Raw genomic sequence first — 19,957 nt, 5'->3', positions numbered from 1 at the left:
GACATTTTCCAGTGTTAACGGGAGACAACTGCAACAATGAGTTGCTTATACAAGGGCGTGTTATAATAAGAACTGGCTTTACCCGCATAAGACACAGCCGTACTAATCTATAAAATGGCCGAAATAGAAACGTACGTGGAAAAACTTTCCAATGGAAATGCTGATCAGACAGAGTCAAGCGTCATTGATATCGGAAGCGAAATATACAGATGGAGAGTTCTTTCACAGCAATTAGTGATGAACGATAAAACTATTGCTAAATACCTTCTTGATGTGTAAGAATATGTCGTTTTCACTCAATAAAATTCTTTTTCACCAAGTCCAAGCCAACATTTGTTTGCATTAAAATATCTACTGGTCAGTGAGTATTTGTCGGACAGCAGTATTTACCGGACGTTCTATTTATTTCGTGTATTGTAACGCTTAATCACGATCATTTTTTCACTTATTTACAGACGCTTGTTTCCTTGAAGTTGACAGCAGTTCGTTAGTCACTAGTGTTATAAATAAACATTTGCGGATGTTTACAAATGTCGTAGCAATGTTATGCGACCTCCTCGCGGGGGATATTAATAGCAGGAGCATGCTCAGAAGAAAGCCCTTACTGAAATCCGACATGTGCTTGATATTTTTGTTCGACTACTACAATACTCAATAGTGCAGGTCTCAATTATTTGTCTAACAATCACTTATTTTACCAGAATCTAATGTGTTTAACACACATGATTTAAATTATAGTTTTTTAACATTTAAACTCGATACAATTTGATGTTTACATATATCTTTCCAAATTGCTTGCAAAATAAACATGTATACTTGTAAACATTTCAAAGAAATAGAAAAAAACAACAACATTTAACACTAAAAATACACTGTTTGGATTTTCTCCTTGATAAAAGGATAGTTTTGTTTTATCAAAGATGGTTATTTATAGATCTTTGTTGCACTGGTATTGAACCATTAAATTAATTTATTTACTTCATTAACCAGGTTTTCCGAAGGAAAAAACTGGTTATTAGATTGGCGAATGCGGGCGGGCTGGCTGGCTGGCTGGCGGGCTGGCGGAATAAGCTTGTCCGGGCCATAACTATGTCGTTCATTGTCAGATTTTAAAATCATTTGGCACATTTGTTCACCATCATTGGACGGTGTGTCGCGCGAAATAATTACGTCGATATCTCCAAGGTCAAGGTCACACTTTGAGTTCAAAGGTCAAAAATGGCCATAAATGAGCTTGTCCGAGCCATAACTATGTCGTTCATCGTCAGATTTTAAAATCATTTGGCACATTTGTTCACCATCATTGGACGGTGTGTCGCGCGAAATAATTACGTCGATATCTCCAAGGTCAAGGTCACACTTTGAGATCAAAGGTCAAAAATGGCCATAAATTAGCTTGTCCTGGCCATAACTATGTCATTCATTGTGAGATTTTAAAATCATTTGGCACATTTGTTCACCATCATGGGACGGTGTGTCCCACGAAAGAATCACGTCAATATCTCCAATCTCAAGGTCGCCACGACTAAAAATAGATTTAAAAAAAAAAAAAACTTACAAAGGGGGTTAATTTTTTTTGGTCATTTCAAAAGTTCAGTTTGAGTTTTCTCCCTTTATCAGATTTTTTTTTCACAATGAAAACCTGGTTTTGTGACAATTTTGTCCCTTGTTTTAATGTTGATGTTAAGAAGTGCTCATTTAAACTCTTTTTTTTCTTTCCAAATACTCAATAAATATAAAAGTCTGGAAAATACTTCTGTACAGTTGAAAATTACCACCCTTTAACAGTGCTCCAGCTAGAATTTGAAAAGGGCAGGGTGGCTTTTTTGTCAAAAGGGCACTTTCGACGCGCAGTATTTTGTGAAAAGGGCACTTTCGACGCGCAGTATTTTGTGAAAAGGGCACGTTCGAGCGCGCGGGTGTTTCTGGAATGCTTTTATTTGCATGTTAATTTATATGTTATAAATAATTGTATTATTCCCATTATTATTAAACCATTCAAATATAATGTCTACAATGAGGATTAAACTAATTACAATGTAATAAGAGATTTATGAATTATCATATGTAAAAAAAAAAAAAAAAAAAATTTTTTTTTTTTTTTTTTTTAGTGGGGGGGGGCAGGGCGGAGGTTCGGGGGGGCAGGGCGGAGGTTCGGGAGGGCAGGGCGCGGCGCCCTTCGATTTAGGCCTAGCTGGAGCACTGCTTTAATGACCCCATATACGGCCCTCGTACATACGCATGCGCCTATTAAAAAATATTTTGTTTACATTTGCTTGTACATTTGTAGATGACTAACCCAGGATGTATCCATAAATTCTTTATAAAATATTTTGTATTATTTAGAAAGTTATTAAATATAACCTCTAAAGTTCGTCCGAGAAATACTGGCTGACCAGTATTAATTGACAAACATAAACAATTGAATCGTCTTCAAACAGTTACAACTTTTACCAGGAAATCTCAAAATGATACGACAGAGTGACAATTAAATCTTGGGCAAATAAAGAAAGATAAACTTAAAGCAATACTTTAAAAATCTTCATTTGTCCAAATACCGTACAATTCCTTTATATTTAGCAAAGCCTAATTTTGATCACTTTGTTTACATTAAGAACTGCAGGGATCTTGCGATGACATTACACGTATGCGCTCCAAATATTTTGTTTGACTAACAAAACTACGCTTGTATATAAATACAGGCATGTCTAAAATGAGTAAAAAACAAGTATAATTGCATTTCAATAATCTGACTTCAATCGAAATAAACCCAATTTAGCCCATTTCCAGTCAATTATTTCTTTACTCTTCATTAAACGTGCAAAAAAATTGCAGACTACTGCGCTGTAAACAAACACTTTTATGTATTTAATTTTCTTTTACGTTTTCACAATTCTCAGAAAATGTTGCATGGAACAATCTGTGCGTGCACATTGCGAAAATAATTGACTTGACGATATACACGTGTTCGGTCTGTATACCCTGTCTCGATTAGATGCTAATTTTATCAATTAAAAGTAACATATAAACCGACATTTTTTTAACACTTTGCAAACGTTTATATTTTTTGTTGTTGCAATTCTTGATCACTTTTACGTGTTGCTCAAAAGAAGATTGACCATCATAAAAACAGAAATTGTTTTACTTGTTTCATTAACCGCTCGATTCACGGTAATTGGAGGATAAGTGTTCTAAAATTTTTAGTAAATTGGGACCTTTGACAACATTTAACATTTGGCTACAAAGCTGAATGGCTAATAAAGAACATTGTTTCTTGAAAAAATTGCTAGTATCCTAACATCAAGTTTGAAATCCTCAAAAAAAAGCTCAAATACCTTGTATGCTTTATGCTTTTTGATAAAGTTGTGACATCACAAGTATTTTACAAATATATGACTTTGAATCATTATAAACATAACTAGAAATGGCGCGGCAGAGGCCGACGCGTATCCCCACGCCGAATGTTTGACCTAGGTGTGCCCCAGGGTTGGTAATGGGGCCATGCATAGCTGAGATTGACCGTATTGTCATAAGAGAAGTTCATCATCAATTAGAAGTGAATTGGTGTAGAAATGAAGAAGTTATAGTAAAAGGCAATTTTGGGTGGGTGTGGTCTATGTGGGCGGGGCCCCAGGGTTGGTAATGGGGCCATGCATAGTTGAGATTGACCGTATTGTCATAAGAGAAGTTCAGTATCAATTTGAAGTGATTCGGTGTAGAAATGAAGAAATTATAGTAAAAGGCAATTTTGGGTGGGTGTGGTCTATGTGGGCGGGGCGCCCCAGGGTTGGTAATGGGGCCATGCATAGTTGAGATTGACTGTATTGTCATAAGAGAAGTTCAATATCAATTTGAAGTGAATCGGTGTAGAAATGAAGAAATTATAGTAAAGGCAATTTTGGGTGGGTGTGGTCTATGTGGGCGGGGCCCCAGGGTTGGTTATGGGGCCATGCATAGTTGAGATTGACCCTAATGTCATAAGAGAATTTCAGTATCAATTTGAAGTGAATCCGTGTAGAAATGAAAAAATTATAGTAAATGGAATTTTTTGGTGGGTGTGGCCTATGTGGGCGGGCGCCCCAGGGTTGGGATTGGGGCCATGCATAGTTGAGATTGACCCTAATGTCATAACAAAAGTTCAGTATCAATTTGAAGTGAATCCGTGTAGAAATGAAAAAATTATAGTAAATGGAAATTTTTGGTGGGTGTGGCCTATGTGGGCGGGCGCCCCAGGGTTGGGAATGGGGCCATGCATGGTTGAGATTGACCGTATTGTCATAAGAGAGGTCCAGTATCAATTTGAAGTGAATCGGTGTAGAAATAAAAAAGTAAATGTAAAATAACCTAAAAAAATGAGTGATAATTTCTGACGCGGCCCCACCCCAACCGCTATAACTTTTGACCCAGGGGTCAGATCAAAATTCCAAATAGTGCAGGGTCGCACATATGCTCATAGCTACCATGTGTGTAAGTTTCAAGGTTCTAGTGCTTTTAGTGTAGGAGGAGATAGTGGCCAGGACGGACGGACAGACGGACGGACGGACGGAGATAACCACAATATCCCCACCTTTTTTTCAAAAAGCGTGGGGATAATTATTAACCTTTAATAAATAATCAATTGTGATGATGGTGTCAAAACCCAATCTTGAAAATAGGTTCTTGTTGAGCCATGCATTCTGATTGGCTAATCAAATTTCAAGATTTGCATACTATTCATAGCCTTAAAACTTACATTTCATGGTAGGTTAATTTCTTGTGTAAAAATGTCAACAGACGATTAAGTTTGAAAAGTACTCATACTCATAAAAAATGGATTTTGTGTTTCTAAGGGACACTATAATGGACAATATATAATTGAGGAAATATTTGTTGAATTACAATATGTTGACCTGTTTTGTAGCATTTTTGATCATCAAATTGATGGTGACTGTGTCCAAACATTTTCAATAACAAACTGCATCATATGCGAATGTTCTATCAAGGGATTTTATGCGATCTCCATACACACGACTCAAAAAGAACCCACGACTCAACAAGAACCTACCATATTTGTTTTAAGAAAATATATCACCATGGCAATATATGAGCATTTCCATTTTGAATTCACAACAACACAATTATTTTTCTCCTTATGATTTTTGTTTTTAACCAAATGTAATGCGGGTTACCTATGGATTTCCAATTTTTTGGTGATGTACATGTTGGTTTTAACTTTATTATTCGGCACACAGGGAATTCTCTTTGAACAAGCATCAATTTAATTATATAGATCTGCTAAATAAACATTCAATTGAGTTTAGCATAAGGTCATATATATAAACACTCTGTAATTTTAAACAACTAGAAAGCCATTAATTGAAGTTTAGTCATTACAGAATCAATTTATATAAAACTTTATTTAGTCTAGATTATTCACCAAACAAACATCTCTAGCTCGAATCCTGGACTGCTTGTGTTATGACATGAGGCTTATAATTAACGTATATGACCTACCAATCTTATAAATTTCCTAAGATTGTTTACTTTCATGTTTTCGTTAGTCTTTTTTTCTTTCTGTTTCTTGATGCTACTGCTATGATGCCATCATTTTTGTAATATTAAAGCTGGGTTCTAACTAAAATATCATATAGACTGCCATTGATTTCCTCCATTGCATGATCATAAGCCTATCTTCCTTTATTTTATCAGGCAAATTTTACATTCATATATGAGGTTATGACATTACCAAGGTTGGCTTTCGGAAATTTAAAACAGTAATTAATGGGTTTTATTTATTATTCAAATTTTATACCACATTTGATTGCTTAGAATAAGCTCTTGTCTGCAATAAAAAAGCATTTAACATTATATTTCTTACGGTCTGTATTTAGACAGTTGATTGCATGGTAATAAGATTGCAAGTTTGTTCCATATCTTTTGAAAAAAATTATATACTCTTACTACATGCATGTTATGTTTCTTTTTTATCATTGCAGTTATGAAAAGCATGTCAATAACTCCACCCCAATCGCATCAAATGAAAGAAATCAAGAAGATGTTGAGCCTCTGAATGCTACAAGTGAAACAACTGAAATATCAAGTCTAAAACAAGAAGACTATACTGCTCTTGAAACAGACTCTCTCAAAAACAATGGTAAGGAAGAGATGGATACAGAGGAAGTGCATGTTAAAGTAGAAAGACAAGAATATCACTCAGATGATGAGTTGACAAGTGACTACACAGAAGAAGTAGAAGAAATTCTTAAAGCACAAAATAGAAAAAAGAGAAAATTGAAGACGTTAAAAAAAGAGAAAGTAGTATCAAAGAAACGCAAAGTGAACATGAAAGGCCTTCAGCCTATCAAATTGAAACTAAAGCAAGAAGCGGGTAGAAAACGTAAAGCAGAGGAAAAAAAGAAAAGGATTGAAAGAGGAAAAACAACTGCAGAGAAGCCAACAGAGAAAAAGAAAACACCAAAGAAAGAAACAGAGCCAAAACCTTGGATAAAAATTAGCCTAGATCAACATGCAGAAAAATTTACTGTTGAAAAAATAAATTCCATAGAAAGACAGCATAGAAAAAGTTCAGTGTTTGAGTTTATGTACTCTTGTCTAATTTGTTATAATTTCAAGGCAGAAAATCGTGATATATTTGAAATACATGTGGAGAAACATTTAAATAATATTTTGAAATGCCCCACATGCAACTATGAAGCCTATTCTGAGTTTGACTTAACAAGACATAAGAAACTGTGTAATCCAGATGTCAGTAAAATGTTCATTTGTGACATGTGTGGAGAGATTTTCAACAAGAGAGATGCATATCGATGTCATCTGGGCAAAGTTCACGGGATCCATCATTGGAAATGCCGCTACTGTGAAGAGAGGTTTCCGACACGGTTCAACTACCAGTCGCACATGAAAAAGGAACATCCCGAGCAAATGAACTTCTGTCAGAAATGTAACCAGTATTTTCCTAACCTCTCCAAAGACGAGTATAATGACCATACTAATACATGTAAGGGAGAATTTCAGTGTCCGGAATGTGGTAAAATGTTTCTTGGGAAGATGGTTCTCGCCACGCATGTTCGGTACATTCATAAGAACATTCGCAGCCATCAGTGCCATATTTGTCCATATTCGGCCAAAAGTGCCAGCATGCTGAGGCTGCATATTCGAGCTCATGAAGGTAGACTGGAAGTGTTGATGTTAACAGATTAACCCTTTACCACTCAGATACATATTTTTGTATTGTTGTCCCTTAGACAGTTAAATAAAATTATAATCCTTTCTTACTAGATTCAAGTTTTAAAGGCTTCATTTCAAAGCCATAGATACTGATGAGCAACAAACAGCAAAAAAACCTGAACAGACTGTTACTCGCAGGCTGTTATGGTTTTATGCTGGTTGCAAAAGCCATTTTCACTTCGCATCTTATGGGGGAAAGGGTTAACAAAATAGGATATGAATTTTGTTGTTGTAGTAGTGTGTTTTCACTATTGAATTTTCGAGTTCTATTTGTTTATTTACTAATTTGTAACAGTTTGTACAAATAATGACACAAGCACATATTACAGGCTTTATGACGAGCACAGTCACAAAGTAAAAATAAACCGCTTAAACTGCTGAGCTTTCAGAGAAAAAATGTGCTTAGATTAACTGACTAAAATATGACTGAAATACTGTTTTAAATTATAAAAAAAAAATAAACAAAACCTAACAACACAATGTGGGTATTTTTCAAAAGCTTATTACTTAATTAAGTTAAGTACTCTACCTTACACAAAATTATAAACTTTAAATATCAGGAATTTATTTTTTGTTCTTTCAGCTGATGTTTCAGTTGATGATTGATAACTTTGTATAACTTCAAGATTCTCATAAAGCTCAGATCTTGTGTTAATTAATTCACTGAAACATTTATAAAAAGAAAATTTTTGATGAACTGTTTAGGGATTGCAATAGTTGTTACTTCTGAGGTACGTCTGCAATGATATTCGTTTATAATCCTAACACTACAATAATGAAAGAAAACGTTCTCGTTTTTTTGTTCAGGTATTCACCCCTATAGCTGTGACCAGTGCACATTCACCTGCGTGCAGCGATACCAGCTGAAGTCTCACATGCGGACACACACCAAAGAGAAACCCTACAAATGTACCATGTGTAGCTACGCTGCAGCCTGGAACGTGCAGCTCAAGGAACACATCAAAGCCCACAGTATGTCCACCGCGGTGGCATGTAGGGAGTGTGGAGTCGTCTTGAAAAACACGCACACGCTCTCCATCCACGAGAAGAAGGAACATGGTAGTGTCTGGCAGTACAACCACCCACCCAACATCCACCCACTGGCCTTGACTGCTCCCAGCGCCACGGCTCCTCATGCACAACAGCATCCTGTAGTCATGGGTCAATGAAAGCCAGTGGATTTTTGTTTATTGATTTATTTTCAAACATTATTTTACAGCAGGTTTATGTTATTAAATGTTTACATTTAGTCGGATCTGTCTAAATACAAGCAACTCAAAAAAAGGGGGAATATGAAGAAGGAACTGGAAATGTTAGAAAAATGAATAATTAATGTAAATGAATGTAAGGGTTAATGACATCTATTAGGACAAATATATTCCAAGCTCTATTCTGATAATAAGATAGGCTTTCTTATGTGCTTTAGATGTAACCAAATATTTTAGCTACTGAGACTGTTACCTTAGGTAATCTACATACCTCAGAATGTGTCTATTTCCAAAAATTGAAACTTACAACAATTATGGCCCCACAAGTTTCATTATGTGACGGTTGCCTCAAATATGATTTTCACATGAGTTTTTTTCCATTATTGAAAGTTAGCCTCCATTTCTTGTTGCTAAATAAAATACCGTGACAACAAATTTAGTCATAAAATGTGCCTATGTGTCAAATGATCACATCTGCACAAAAGACACAACAAACGTAGGGAATATTTTATCAATTGACACATCCTATTATCATGATAGTGTTTTTTTCTCGAAAAATAAAATATTTTAGCTGTGTAACTTTACTTCAGTGTGATACTTGTGTCCTATAATTAATAAGATCTTCAGAACCTTATTTCCATTTTGTTAGTCATTAACGCTTGATCCTTTACTTCTGTTCATTTTAATATATGAAAATTTGATGATATCGTCCATATCCGTTTTTAAGCCTACAAAGTGCCATGTTCATAAATTTCATTTCATGCTATGGCAGTTTCAGTCAGTAAATTAAGTTGTAATAAAATAGCATAATTTTCTAATTCAGTCATCTACAGTGAGCTTTATACTTGATATAAAATTTAAAACATAATTGGTTAATATGGTTTGTAACAAAACATGGATAAAAACAGTTCTCTAATCATGTCTCCTCAAATATGGTGGGGTATGTTGTTTGACTAGTCAGTCATTCGGTAAGCCACCTTGGTTTACCAGTTTTCATTCAATCCTCATTAAGCTTAATGAAAACATTTTTGGCCAGAATATAGCTACCATGCTTGAATAAAACCTTCAAATCAATTCATTTTGAAGTATCTACCCACTAATTAAGTGTTTGTAATATTCTGCTTGTGGGGTATTTTGTTTGACTACATGTATTCAGTCATTCGGTAAGGCCACCTTGGTTTGACTATTTTGCATTCATTCCTTATTAAGCTTAATGAAAACATATTTGGTCAGAATATAGCTGCCATGCTTGAATAAAACCTCTTCAAATCAATTTATTTTTATGTATCTACCCAGTAATTAAGTGTTTGTAGTATTCTGCTTGTTATCCCCCCTCAAAGGCCCAAAGGCGGAGTGATAAAGAATTGGCATTGTCCGTCAGTCCATGGTCCGTCCGTCTTTTAAGGGCTATATCTCGGAAACTATATAAGATATATCAACATTAATCTTCATAGGTGTATAGATATCAATCCAAAGAATGTGCTTGTTGCTTTTGTTGTCCTGTTTTTTTGTTTTGTTTTTGTTTAGTAAGTATATTTTAAATTTAAGTTTAGATTTGTTTCATTAAAAATAGCAATATTCATGTTATTCATGGATGCTATGTGAAAATGTATGGAATCTTATTTTGCATTTTAACAGCAGCTATATGCATTTACATTATATCCTTCTGATATATATTTTGTAGGGATAGTAATTATGTTGTTGTTATGTTTTAAATATCTAATGTTTCTTTTTTATGTTGCTTGTGAAAAGCTGCATTTTAATGAAGTCTTTAAACGAGCTCAATATTTTTAATATTGTGGATGCAGTCTATTTGATAACTTCATTTGTAATTTTTCCATTTGGTTTCATTCATAATATGCATAGCATGATGATAAAATTTTACATTCCATTGTTAGAAATAATAAGTGTAGTTTTTAAGACATGACACTTTTGTACACACCTGTAAAATGGTAGCCAATGATCAGTTGTTTGTATTTTTAGGCTGAAAAAAAAAGGAATCTGTTGCACCTATCAACAAAATTTCATCTGTTTTTTGTATTAAAATGCATAGCAATTTAGATTTAAGCTTTGCCTTTTGCTTCACAAAAATGTAAGTGAAACTAATGGAAGCTCCCAGATGATGATCTTTGTCAATGTATGGATTTATTATGTGGAAGCTTATTATTATTCAAGCAGTAATATCTCGCTGAAGACTCACAGCGGGACAACTGTATATGATCACCTTGGGGATGCGGAATGTCAAGTGTCATCAAATTAAAACCATAAGTGTCCGATATCTTGTGCGGAAACAAAAAGTTACATATTAAAAATCAAGGGAAAGTAACAAAAAAAGCATTGACCCTGAATAACTACTGTAGGGATGCTGCTTATAAAAATTCATCAAGTTCTAATCTAAAGTTTCTGTGATCTTGCTCCGAAACAAAGCTTCACAAAATGAACAAGGGACAAAATTGTCACAAAACCAGGTTTTCACTGTGAAAAAAAAATCTGATAAAGGGAGAAAACTCAAACTGAACTTTTGAAATGAACAAACAAAATTAACCCCCTTTGTAAGTTTGTTTTTAAAAAAAATCTATTTTTAGTCGTGGCGACCTTGACATTGGAGATATTGACGTGATTCTTTCGTGCGACACACCGTCCTATGATGGTGAACAAATGTGCCAAATGATTTTAAAATCTCACAATGAATGCCATAGTTATGGCCAGGACAAGCTCATTTATGGCCATTTTTGACCTTTGAACTCAAAGTGTGACCTTGACCTTGGAGATATCGACGTAATTATTTCGCGCGACACACCGTCCAATGATGGTGAACAAATGTGCCAAATGATTTTAAAATCTGACAATGAACGACATAGTTATGGCCCGGACAAGCTTGTTCCGCCTGCCCGCCAGCCCGCCCGCATTCGCCAATCTAATAACCAGTTTTTTCCTTCGGAAAACCTGGTTAAAAACGGAAGGATGTACATGGTGTTTGACAAACAATTGTCAGGAAAAACGCAATCTCAATCCCAGCATAAACAATACTGTCAGTCAGAAAACTTAAAAAACGCAACTCATGTACATTCCAAATCTGAACGCATTAACAAAATTATTGTCATTGAAGATAAGGAAAGATCATTTTGAGATTTTTATCACAGCCTCAAAGGTGTAATAACCACATTCAGTATCTCGCTAGTGTAATAAGTAAATAACGGTTTTATAAATTTTTGTAGATAAATTGACGTTTATGATAAGCAAAAAGGTTTTTGCCATTTAGAAAACTATACATGTACATATCTCTAGCTTAAAGATAAGAGATGGCTTAAAGCAAAACTCTTAATTTAAATAAAATCATACATTTACACATGAAAGCATTTGTATTTACTGGTGTTTACATGATTAACAATGCCAAAATATATAGTTTGTTTTTATATGCTTAGCAAATGTGCATAAAATCAGTGTAGGTTATTTACATAAATAAAGAGTTAGGCACTAATTCTGTTATTTGTTTTTTTTTCGCTTACATGTACAAAGTCTGTTCACCTATGAACATAACAACGTCAGAATTAAATCATGTACAAACAGGCATTTGCAGTTTTCAAATGTGAGAGACTTTGCAAACACAGCTGTTAAAACACATTCCCGACCTATCTGTGCACATTTAATGATATCACAATATCTTGCATGATTTGTGCAATTGAACCGTTCCAGTAGAGGCACCATCTCTGCCCGCCAGAATGAACACATGCATACAGCCATTCCTCTCTACATGGTCCTGAACAAAGTATATTCAAATTTGGGGTCAAAACTGGCCATGTCCCAGGGGTCATGTGATTCATATAGACTTACATACTAGTTACTTTCACAATCTTTAAAATTGCTAGGTTCAGGGGTTAAATTTTTGTTTGTTTTTAACATCATATTGGTCCTGTACAAAGTTGATGGCGTTTAGACTAATAAAAAGCTGTATTGAAATACTAAGAAACAATGTAATTATTCAGAAAAGAGAATAGAAGACAACACAATTATAATTATCAATAATTGTATTTATAATGCATGGTAAAAACAACATCTTTGACAACAATTGATTCAACTATACTTTGAGTCTGTAAAGATCCCGTTTTGTCTCGCATTACACTGTTCACATATACACTAACAAGAAATGTGTTTGTCGGAAACACTATGTCCCCTTCTGCGCCGCTTTGAAGCTATATATTTGACCTTGAAGGATGACCTTGACCTTTCACCACTCAAAATGTGCAGCTCCATGAGATACACATGCATGCCAAATATGAAGTTGCTATCTTCAATATTGCAAATGATATGGCAAAATGTTAAAGTTAGAGCAAACAAACCAACAGACAGATAGGGCAAAAACAATATGTCCCCCACTATAGTTTATAGGGACATAAAAATAAGATGTTTTCATGCTGAATGTATAAATATTTAGCAATGTCTAGGTTGAAAAGGGGGCATAACTTTTGAAACTGTTGATGTAGTATGATAAAAATCAAACATGAACAACTTCCAGTCCAGTGAGATTCCAGTATACCCCTTACTTCATAACGGAGTCTAAAAACCTGTTTTGAAAAGAAGGAATCAATTGAGCAATTTTTAAAATAGAACTTTATTCAAAAGTGTGTCAATTTCTTGAAAAGGCTTAGGTATAACTTTAAACATAATATTTCTTTATCCCGCTCCTCATGAAGCCAGCAGTGTCACCGGTGAGGCATGAGTCTATGGAGGTACTCAAGGATGGTGGCCTTGGACAGTTTGGAGTCGTCGTCCTGGCCCTGCTGCTCTTCCAGCAGACGGATTCCCTCCCACGTCCAGTGGTAGCTATGCTGCTTGCTGTCACTAAAAGTAGATGAGAAGCGAGGTCAGAATTAACCCATTTATGCCTAGTGGACTCTCCCATCCTTCTAAATTGGATCAATTTATTTCCAAAATTAGGGAGTTCTAATATATTAATTTCTATGTTTAGAATATTTCTTAAAGAAATTCCTTTAAGCAAACAGGGCAGACCCTGATAAGACGCCGCATCATGCGGCATCTCATCTGGGTCTATGCTGTTTGCCAAGGCCTTTTTTCTAGACGCTAGGCATAAATGGGTTAACTACAAGTGTCACATACGTACCCACATGAAATAAGAGGGTATTTTTATTTGCAAATTAATACAATAAATTATATATGTTGTGAGCTCAAGGTCTTTTATCACTCATTGAAGATTACAAGTGAAAAAATTACACATAGCTAAAATACTGCCAAAATTGACTACAGCTTAAATTCTCTCGTGTGAACAACACCGTCCGGATCTACACACACATTTTTATCTTAGCAATCTCCATTGAAACTTGTTCAACAAAAATTTACAATCCCCAAGATTCATGGATTTTGACATTTTAACAAAATTAAGGACATTTTTATTTTCTAAATAGGTCAACCCTATTTCTCACTGGGCACTAAGTCTTAATACAAGGTAATGCTCCATGGAAACCTTGACTTTCAGAACCACTTCTCACCTGACAGACGCTATACTCTCCTTTGGCATGTCAAATAGTGACTCTCCTTTATGGAGGTTGAAAAAGTACTTTTTGTTTTGAGATTTGCTCCACTGCATCGTCCATGGAGCTGTATGTACAAAAAAGATATATGTATATTTTGTCCCATAATACTAAATGTGTTTGGACAATTAACAGTAGATATACTTTCTGTCCCTTAACACCTCACACATTCTGTCTCTTAAAATTAAATTTATTTTCTGAAATAACTTTTTTTATAAAATCTCTGTTCCTTTAATATATTAAAACATTTTTTGTACTATTATCATTGGCACACTTTTGTCCTCTTACATGTGAAAATGTATGTCATTAAAAAATATAAATGAACATGTAAAGTGTACACAGAGATGAAGCAACTAGCAACAGCTGGAGAATAGCTTCCTTTCAATTTATATAAAAACATAAATCATGACCTTTAAATGAAAAACAACAACAATTTAATAACCAAAAATTATTTTTTTAAATGAACAATACAGAAAAAAGAAATGACCATCACCACATTGGAGCATCACATGCTTGTTCACCCTTATGAAGAAAAACTAAAGAATTGCCTTGGTGATAAAGCATCACAAAATTATTAACCCAATAACTTTAAATAAACATAAACACAATTATTAAAATATTTAGATTACAGCAGCCAAGAATAAATATTTATTTACTTTTATTTGATAAGTGGACAAAATTCTTTAACATAAAAAATACTTTTTTGTTTGTTTTGAATTAATGCTTTTTGGATTGTTGACATTTAAAAAGGGTTAATATGGAGAATTTCAATGCAATAATAACATCATAGTTTCAAAATAACGCCCTTGTTTCAGAGTAAAAATATACACAGTTTGCAACATTGAAGTAAATGTTTTGAAATGCTGATCTCCCTATCAACCACAGGAAATAAAACAAGAGATGTGTTCGTCAGAAACACAATGCCCCCTTTTGCACTGCTTTGAAATAAAAATTTTTTTTGACCTTTGACCTTGAAGGATGACCATGACCTTAAACATCCACCACTCAAAATGGGCAGCTTCATGAGAATGCCGCTTTGAAATTATTATTTTTTGATCTTTGACCTTGAAGGATGACCTTGACCTTGAACTTCCACCACTCAAAAAGTGCACCTTCATGAGAACGCCGCTTTCAAAAAATTTATTTATTATTTGACCTTTGACCTTGAAGGATGACCTTGACCTTGAACTTCCACCACTCACAATGTGCAGCTTCATGAGAACACCGCTTTGAAATTATTATTATATTTTTTTTGACCTTTCACCTTGAAGGATGACCTTGACCTTGAACTTCCACCACTCAAATGTGCAGCTTCACGAGATACACATGCATGCAAAATATCAAGTTGCTATCTTCAATATTGAAAACGTTATGGCCAATGATAAAGTTTTCGGACGGACAAACGCCATATATTAGACATTTGACCTTGAAGGATGACCTTGACCTTCACCTTTCACCACTCAAAATGTGCAGCTTCGTGAGATGCACATGCATGCCAAATATCAAGTTGCTATCTTCAATATTGAAAAAGTTATGGCTAATGTTAAAGTTTTCGGACGGACAGACGCCATATATTTGACATTTGACCTTGAAGGATGACCTTGACCTTCACCTTTCACCACTCAAAATGTTCAGCTTTATGAGATACACATGCGTGCCAAATATCAAGTTGCTATCTTCAATAGTGAAAAAGTTTTGGCCAATGTTAAAGTTTTTGGACGGACGGACAGATGCCATATATTAGACATTTGACCTTTAAGGTTGACCTTGAACTTCACCTTTCACCACTAAAAATGTGCAGCTCCGTGAGATGCACATGCATGCCAAATATCAAGTTTCTATCTTCAATGATGCAAAAGTTATGGCCAACGTTAAAGTTTTATCTTCGGACTGATGGACAGACTTACATACACACATACTGACATACTGACTGACGGACAGTTCAACTGCTATATGCCACCCTACGGGTGGCATAATAACAGCTCAATCTTAAGGCTAGCTATTCTTACCTTTCACAGTTTTGATTATGTAAACTCCTGAAGGACGGAAGAATTGGCTGTCAGAGGCGTGCTGGGGGCAGTAACACAGCCTTGGGGACGGACCTTGACCTTTCACCTTCCTCAATACCAATCTGCAATTAGAAACAGTATAAACGCTCTGTGAAAAAGCCTGTGCAGTTTGCATTCGCTAATCAGGATCAACACTTTCAGGCTTAACAGGATTTTGCTCTAAGAAGAGAATTCCTTTAAAGGAAAAATACCATAAAAGCGGAAAGTGTGCTCCCTGATTAGCCTGTGCAGACGCCACACGCTAATCTGGGATAACGCTTATGCACATGTTTTTAACCCAGTTTTCTCAGAGCGAGGCTTATATACCTGGGCTGGTACTCACAAAACACCTCATGGAAATCTTGACTTGAATTGTACCTAAAATAACATTTGAAATAAAGACTTTTCTATGCACAAATTCGTGATTTCTATGACCAAAATGGCAATTATTTAACTTCTAAGCAATATCTACAAGTTAAAATAGTTTACTGTAAAAAGATCTGGCCCTGAAAAACAGTTTTTAGTATTATAGAACAAGAGATGTGTTTGTCATAAACACAATTCCCCCAACTAAACCGCTTTGATTAATTAATTATTTTTTTATTATATCCCTTTAAAAAATATTACTTCCCTTGTGAAAATGATCTGTACCTGCCAAATGATAAATATAAATTATCTCCCTTTAAAGCTTGTTACTTCCTTTGGATTTGTGTTTTTTTTACCTTTGACCTTGAAGGATGACCTTGACCTTTCACCACTCAAAATGTGCAGCTCCATGAGATACACATGCATGCCAAAAATGAAGTTGCTATCTTCAATATTGCAAAAGTTATGGCCAACGTTTAAGTTTTTGTACGGACAGACAGACGGACGGACAGACAGACAGACAGACTGAGAGACAGTTCAACTGCTATATGCCACCCTACTAGGGGCATAAAAATATGTAAACTTAATGCCCTATAAAAACTGAAATACAGTTTCTCTGGAAACAAATTAGCAAATAGATTAATTTTAAAGCTAAAATATACCAAAATATTCTTGGAAGGGTTTATGTTACTATGCCAGTCATATGATTTGAGAGACCATAAATTGACATGATCTTAACCCTTTGCATGCTGGGAAATTTGTCGTCTGCTAAAATGTCGTCTGCTGAATTTCTTAAATTGGCATTTTCTTCGATTTTTTTCAAAGAATATTATCAGAATAGCAAACAGTTTGGATCCTGATGAGACGCCACGTTTTGTGGCGTCTCATCTGGATTCAAACTGTTTGCAAAGGCCTTCAAAATTCGGTTCCCGCACTGAAAGGGTTAAATGTCAATAATAGGCTAATTTAAAATGTATCTGAAAATCAGGATATGAAATCATTGTGCTTGGATATCATTAGTACATGTATGTTACAGTTAAATCCGGTAATCTTGCGCGTCCAGTAATCTTGCGCACTTCGCATTTGCGAATCTCGCAGACGACGAATGGTTTTCTTTAGTGATGAAAGATGGAATTTCACATTTTAAAGAATTAACGGATTTAAAAGTTACGTATTCCATGCAAAATTAAATTCGATCATTTCATTTAAACACCGGTTGCGTCATCCCTATACATCGTAAACACTGGCCTTCTTACGAAAAATTCAAAATGAATCACAAATTCCCTGCAGTCTTTAGCGTTTTCATACTTTAAATTATGAATTCATATATCCAACGTGTAATTTATTATTCCATTGCACAATATCCGATCAGTTTTGGTATTTTTTGCCATAAAAATATATCGCATCAGACGACATAGTCATCATTTCCCGCCATTTTGTCAAACCATTTTGGTATGATCTCCGCATGCGCAATGGCCTAGTTTTGATATTTTCTGTAAACTATGGAAGCAAGATCGTGGTATCAAACCTCTTATGCATTTTTTTCACGCATACCGGTACTTTTTTATTAATTGTACACTATTATTAGTGACTATATTATTTATTGATTTGTAGTGAACAAAAACTGCACTAGAAATCCACATTTAATTTCAATGGTTTTACAAACTGATTTTAAAAATATTTTTCTGGAATGTTTGTTTGTCAATAATTGGACACCATATGTCTACAATTTTGGAAATTTTGCCTAAACGAGGTCATTATACAAAGTGCGCAAGATTAACGGACACTCTGATAGTTTGAAAATGAGGTGAGTCATATTTGTTTTGAAATCAAATCGGACAGTTCTTCACTGAATTAATTAGATATTTTTGTGTTAATAAGCACATCAACTTATTATTTTCATAATAAATTTAGATATTTTGTTGCCAATTTATAAAAGAACATGTTTTTAAACCAATTGATCCTTAACTGCGCAAGATTACCGCACAGCATCGTACACTAAAGACTGCGAAAATATTTACGATAGTTGTAAACAAGAGGCCCAAAGTTGCTCACCTGAGATTCAAAGGAACTGACCTGTTATGTGCAGCCCAAAATGTCATTAGACCAGACATTCTAACCAACTTTCATGAATAGTGAGCACCCTGGTGGCCACGTTTTTCAACAGACCGGAACTATTTTTGTTCACATCCAAAATACATGTATCATTAAAACAAATATTCTGACCAAGTTTCATGAAGATTGGACAATAAATGTGACTTTCAAAGTGTTAAAAAGGTTTTTACAATAGCCATATAAGGAAAAATGCACCGCTCCCTGGTGGCCATGTTTTTCAACCAACTGGAACAATATAGGGATAATACACGTTTATGAGGGCATGATCATCTGCAGGCGCTCGAAAAATCAGTTCCTGCCCGAGTGCCCAGCACCAGGGCAGGAACGGATTTTGAGAGCGCCCACAGATGATCATGTTGGAGAAAATGTGTATTTTCGCTATTATTGCATAAACAAATCACACATACCAAAATAAATTAAAACAAGATGCGTTTGTGAAACACAATGTCCCCCTATATGATGTTTGACTTTGAAGGATGACCTTGACCTTGTGAAGGATGACCTTGACCTTTCACCACTCAAAATGTGCAGCTCCATGAGATACACATGCATGCAAAATATCAAGTTGCTATATTCAATATTGCAAAAGTATTCATAAAATAAGCTATTTGGGCCACATATATTTGACCTCTGACCTTGAAGGATGACCTTGACCTTTCACCACTCAAAATGTGCAGCTCCATGAGATGCACATGCATGCCAAATATCAAGTTGCTATCTTCAATATTGCAAAAGTATTTATAAAATAAGCCATTTGGGCCACATATATTTGACCTCTGACCTTGAAGGATGACCTTGACCTTTCACCACTCAAAATGTGCAGCTCCATGAGATACACATGCATGCCAAATATCAAGTTGCTATCTTCAATATTGCAAAAGTATTTTTAAAATTAGCGATTTTGGACACATATATTTGACCTCTGACCTTGAAGGATCACCTTGACCTTTCACCACTCAAAATGTGCAGCTTCATGAGATACACATGCATGCCCAATATGAAGTTGCTATCTTCAATATAGCAAAAGTTATTGCAAAATGTTAAAGTTGGTGCAAACCAACCAACCAACAGACCAACCAACAGACCAACCAACAGACAGGGCAAAAACAATATGTCCCCCACTACTATAGTGGGAGACATAATAACATTAAAAACAATATGTCTTGTTCATTCGACATCGACAAAATAATTTTATTATTTCATATGACGTCATACAGTTCAAGGTTGTGTTTAACATAATTATGCCTCACTAGGTCATCATCAGAAATGACCAGGCTTTACTGGTCCAACAGTGGATTAATGCAAATTTGAGATGAAGCCGCGCAATGTAAGAAATGAGGAATTATTTTGGAATTTACTGGTCGTGACAGATAAATATATCGTCAGAATAAGTCATTGATTTCATATGATAGATGTTTCTTTCGTACAGGTCTATCTTATTTCG

At 35.0% G+C, this 19,957-nt stretch overlaps 2 protein-coding genes across 4 annotated transcripts in view; one reads left to right on the top strand and one right to left on the bottom strand.

Annotated features, from left to right (window-relative positions):
• Positions 1-11,916, top strand: LOC127874802 (zinc finger protein 684-like). Its single transcript, XM_052419434.1, has 3 exons — positions 1-275; positions 5,976-7,168; positions 8,035-11,916. Exons 1-3 carry the CDS (start codon positions 115-117, stop codon positions 8,394-8,396), a joined length of 1,716 nt encoding a protein of 571 aa, XP_052275394.1. The 5' UTR covers positions 1-114; the 3' UTR covers positions 8,397-11,916.
• A 529-nt stretch (positions 11,917-12,445) lies between these two features.
• Positions 12,446-19,957, bottom strand: part of LOC127874801 (cap-specific mRNA (nucleoside-2'-O-)-methyltransferase 1-like) — a 78,867-nt gene continuing 71,355 nt past the window's right edge. For all 3 annotated transcript variants that reach the window (XM_052419431.1, XM_052419432.1, XM_052419433.1), the window contains exons 23-25: positions 15,994-16,115; positions 13,943-14,051; positions 12,446-13,277 (exon numbers count right to left, since the gene is read on the bottom strand). In XM_052419431.1, coding sequence (XP_052275391.1) covers positions 13,139-13,277; positions 13,943-14,051; positions 15,994-16,115 — 370 coding nt within the window. In that variant the 3' untranslated portion in view covers positions 12,446-13,138. The remainder of the gene's footprint in view (positions 13,278-13,942; positions 14,052-15,993; positions 16,116-19,957) is intronic.

Source organism: Dreissena polymorpha, chromosome 3 (assembly GCF_020536995.1).
Source record: "Dreissena polymorpha isolate Duluth1 chromosome 3, UMN_Dpol_1.0, whole genome shotgun sequence".
Taxonomy (NCBI): Eukaryota; Metazoa; Mollusca; class Bivalvia; order Myida; family Dreissenidae; genus Dreissena; species Dreissena polymorpha.
The sequence above is the reverse complement of the archived record's forward strand: the minus strand, read 5'-3'. Positions and strand labels throughout refer to the sequence as shown.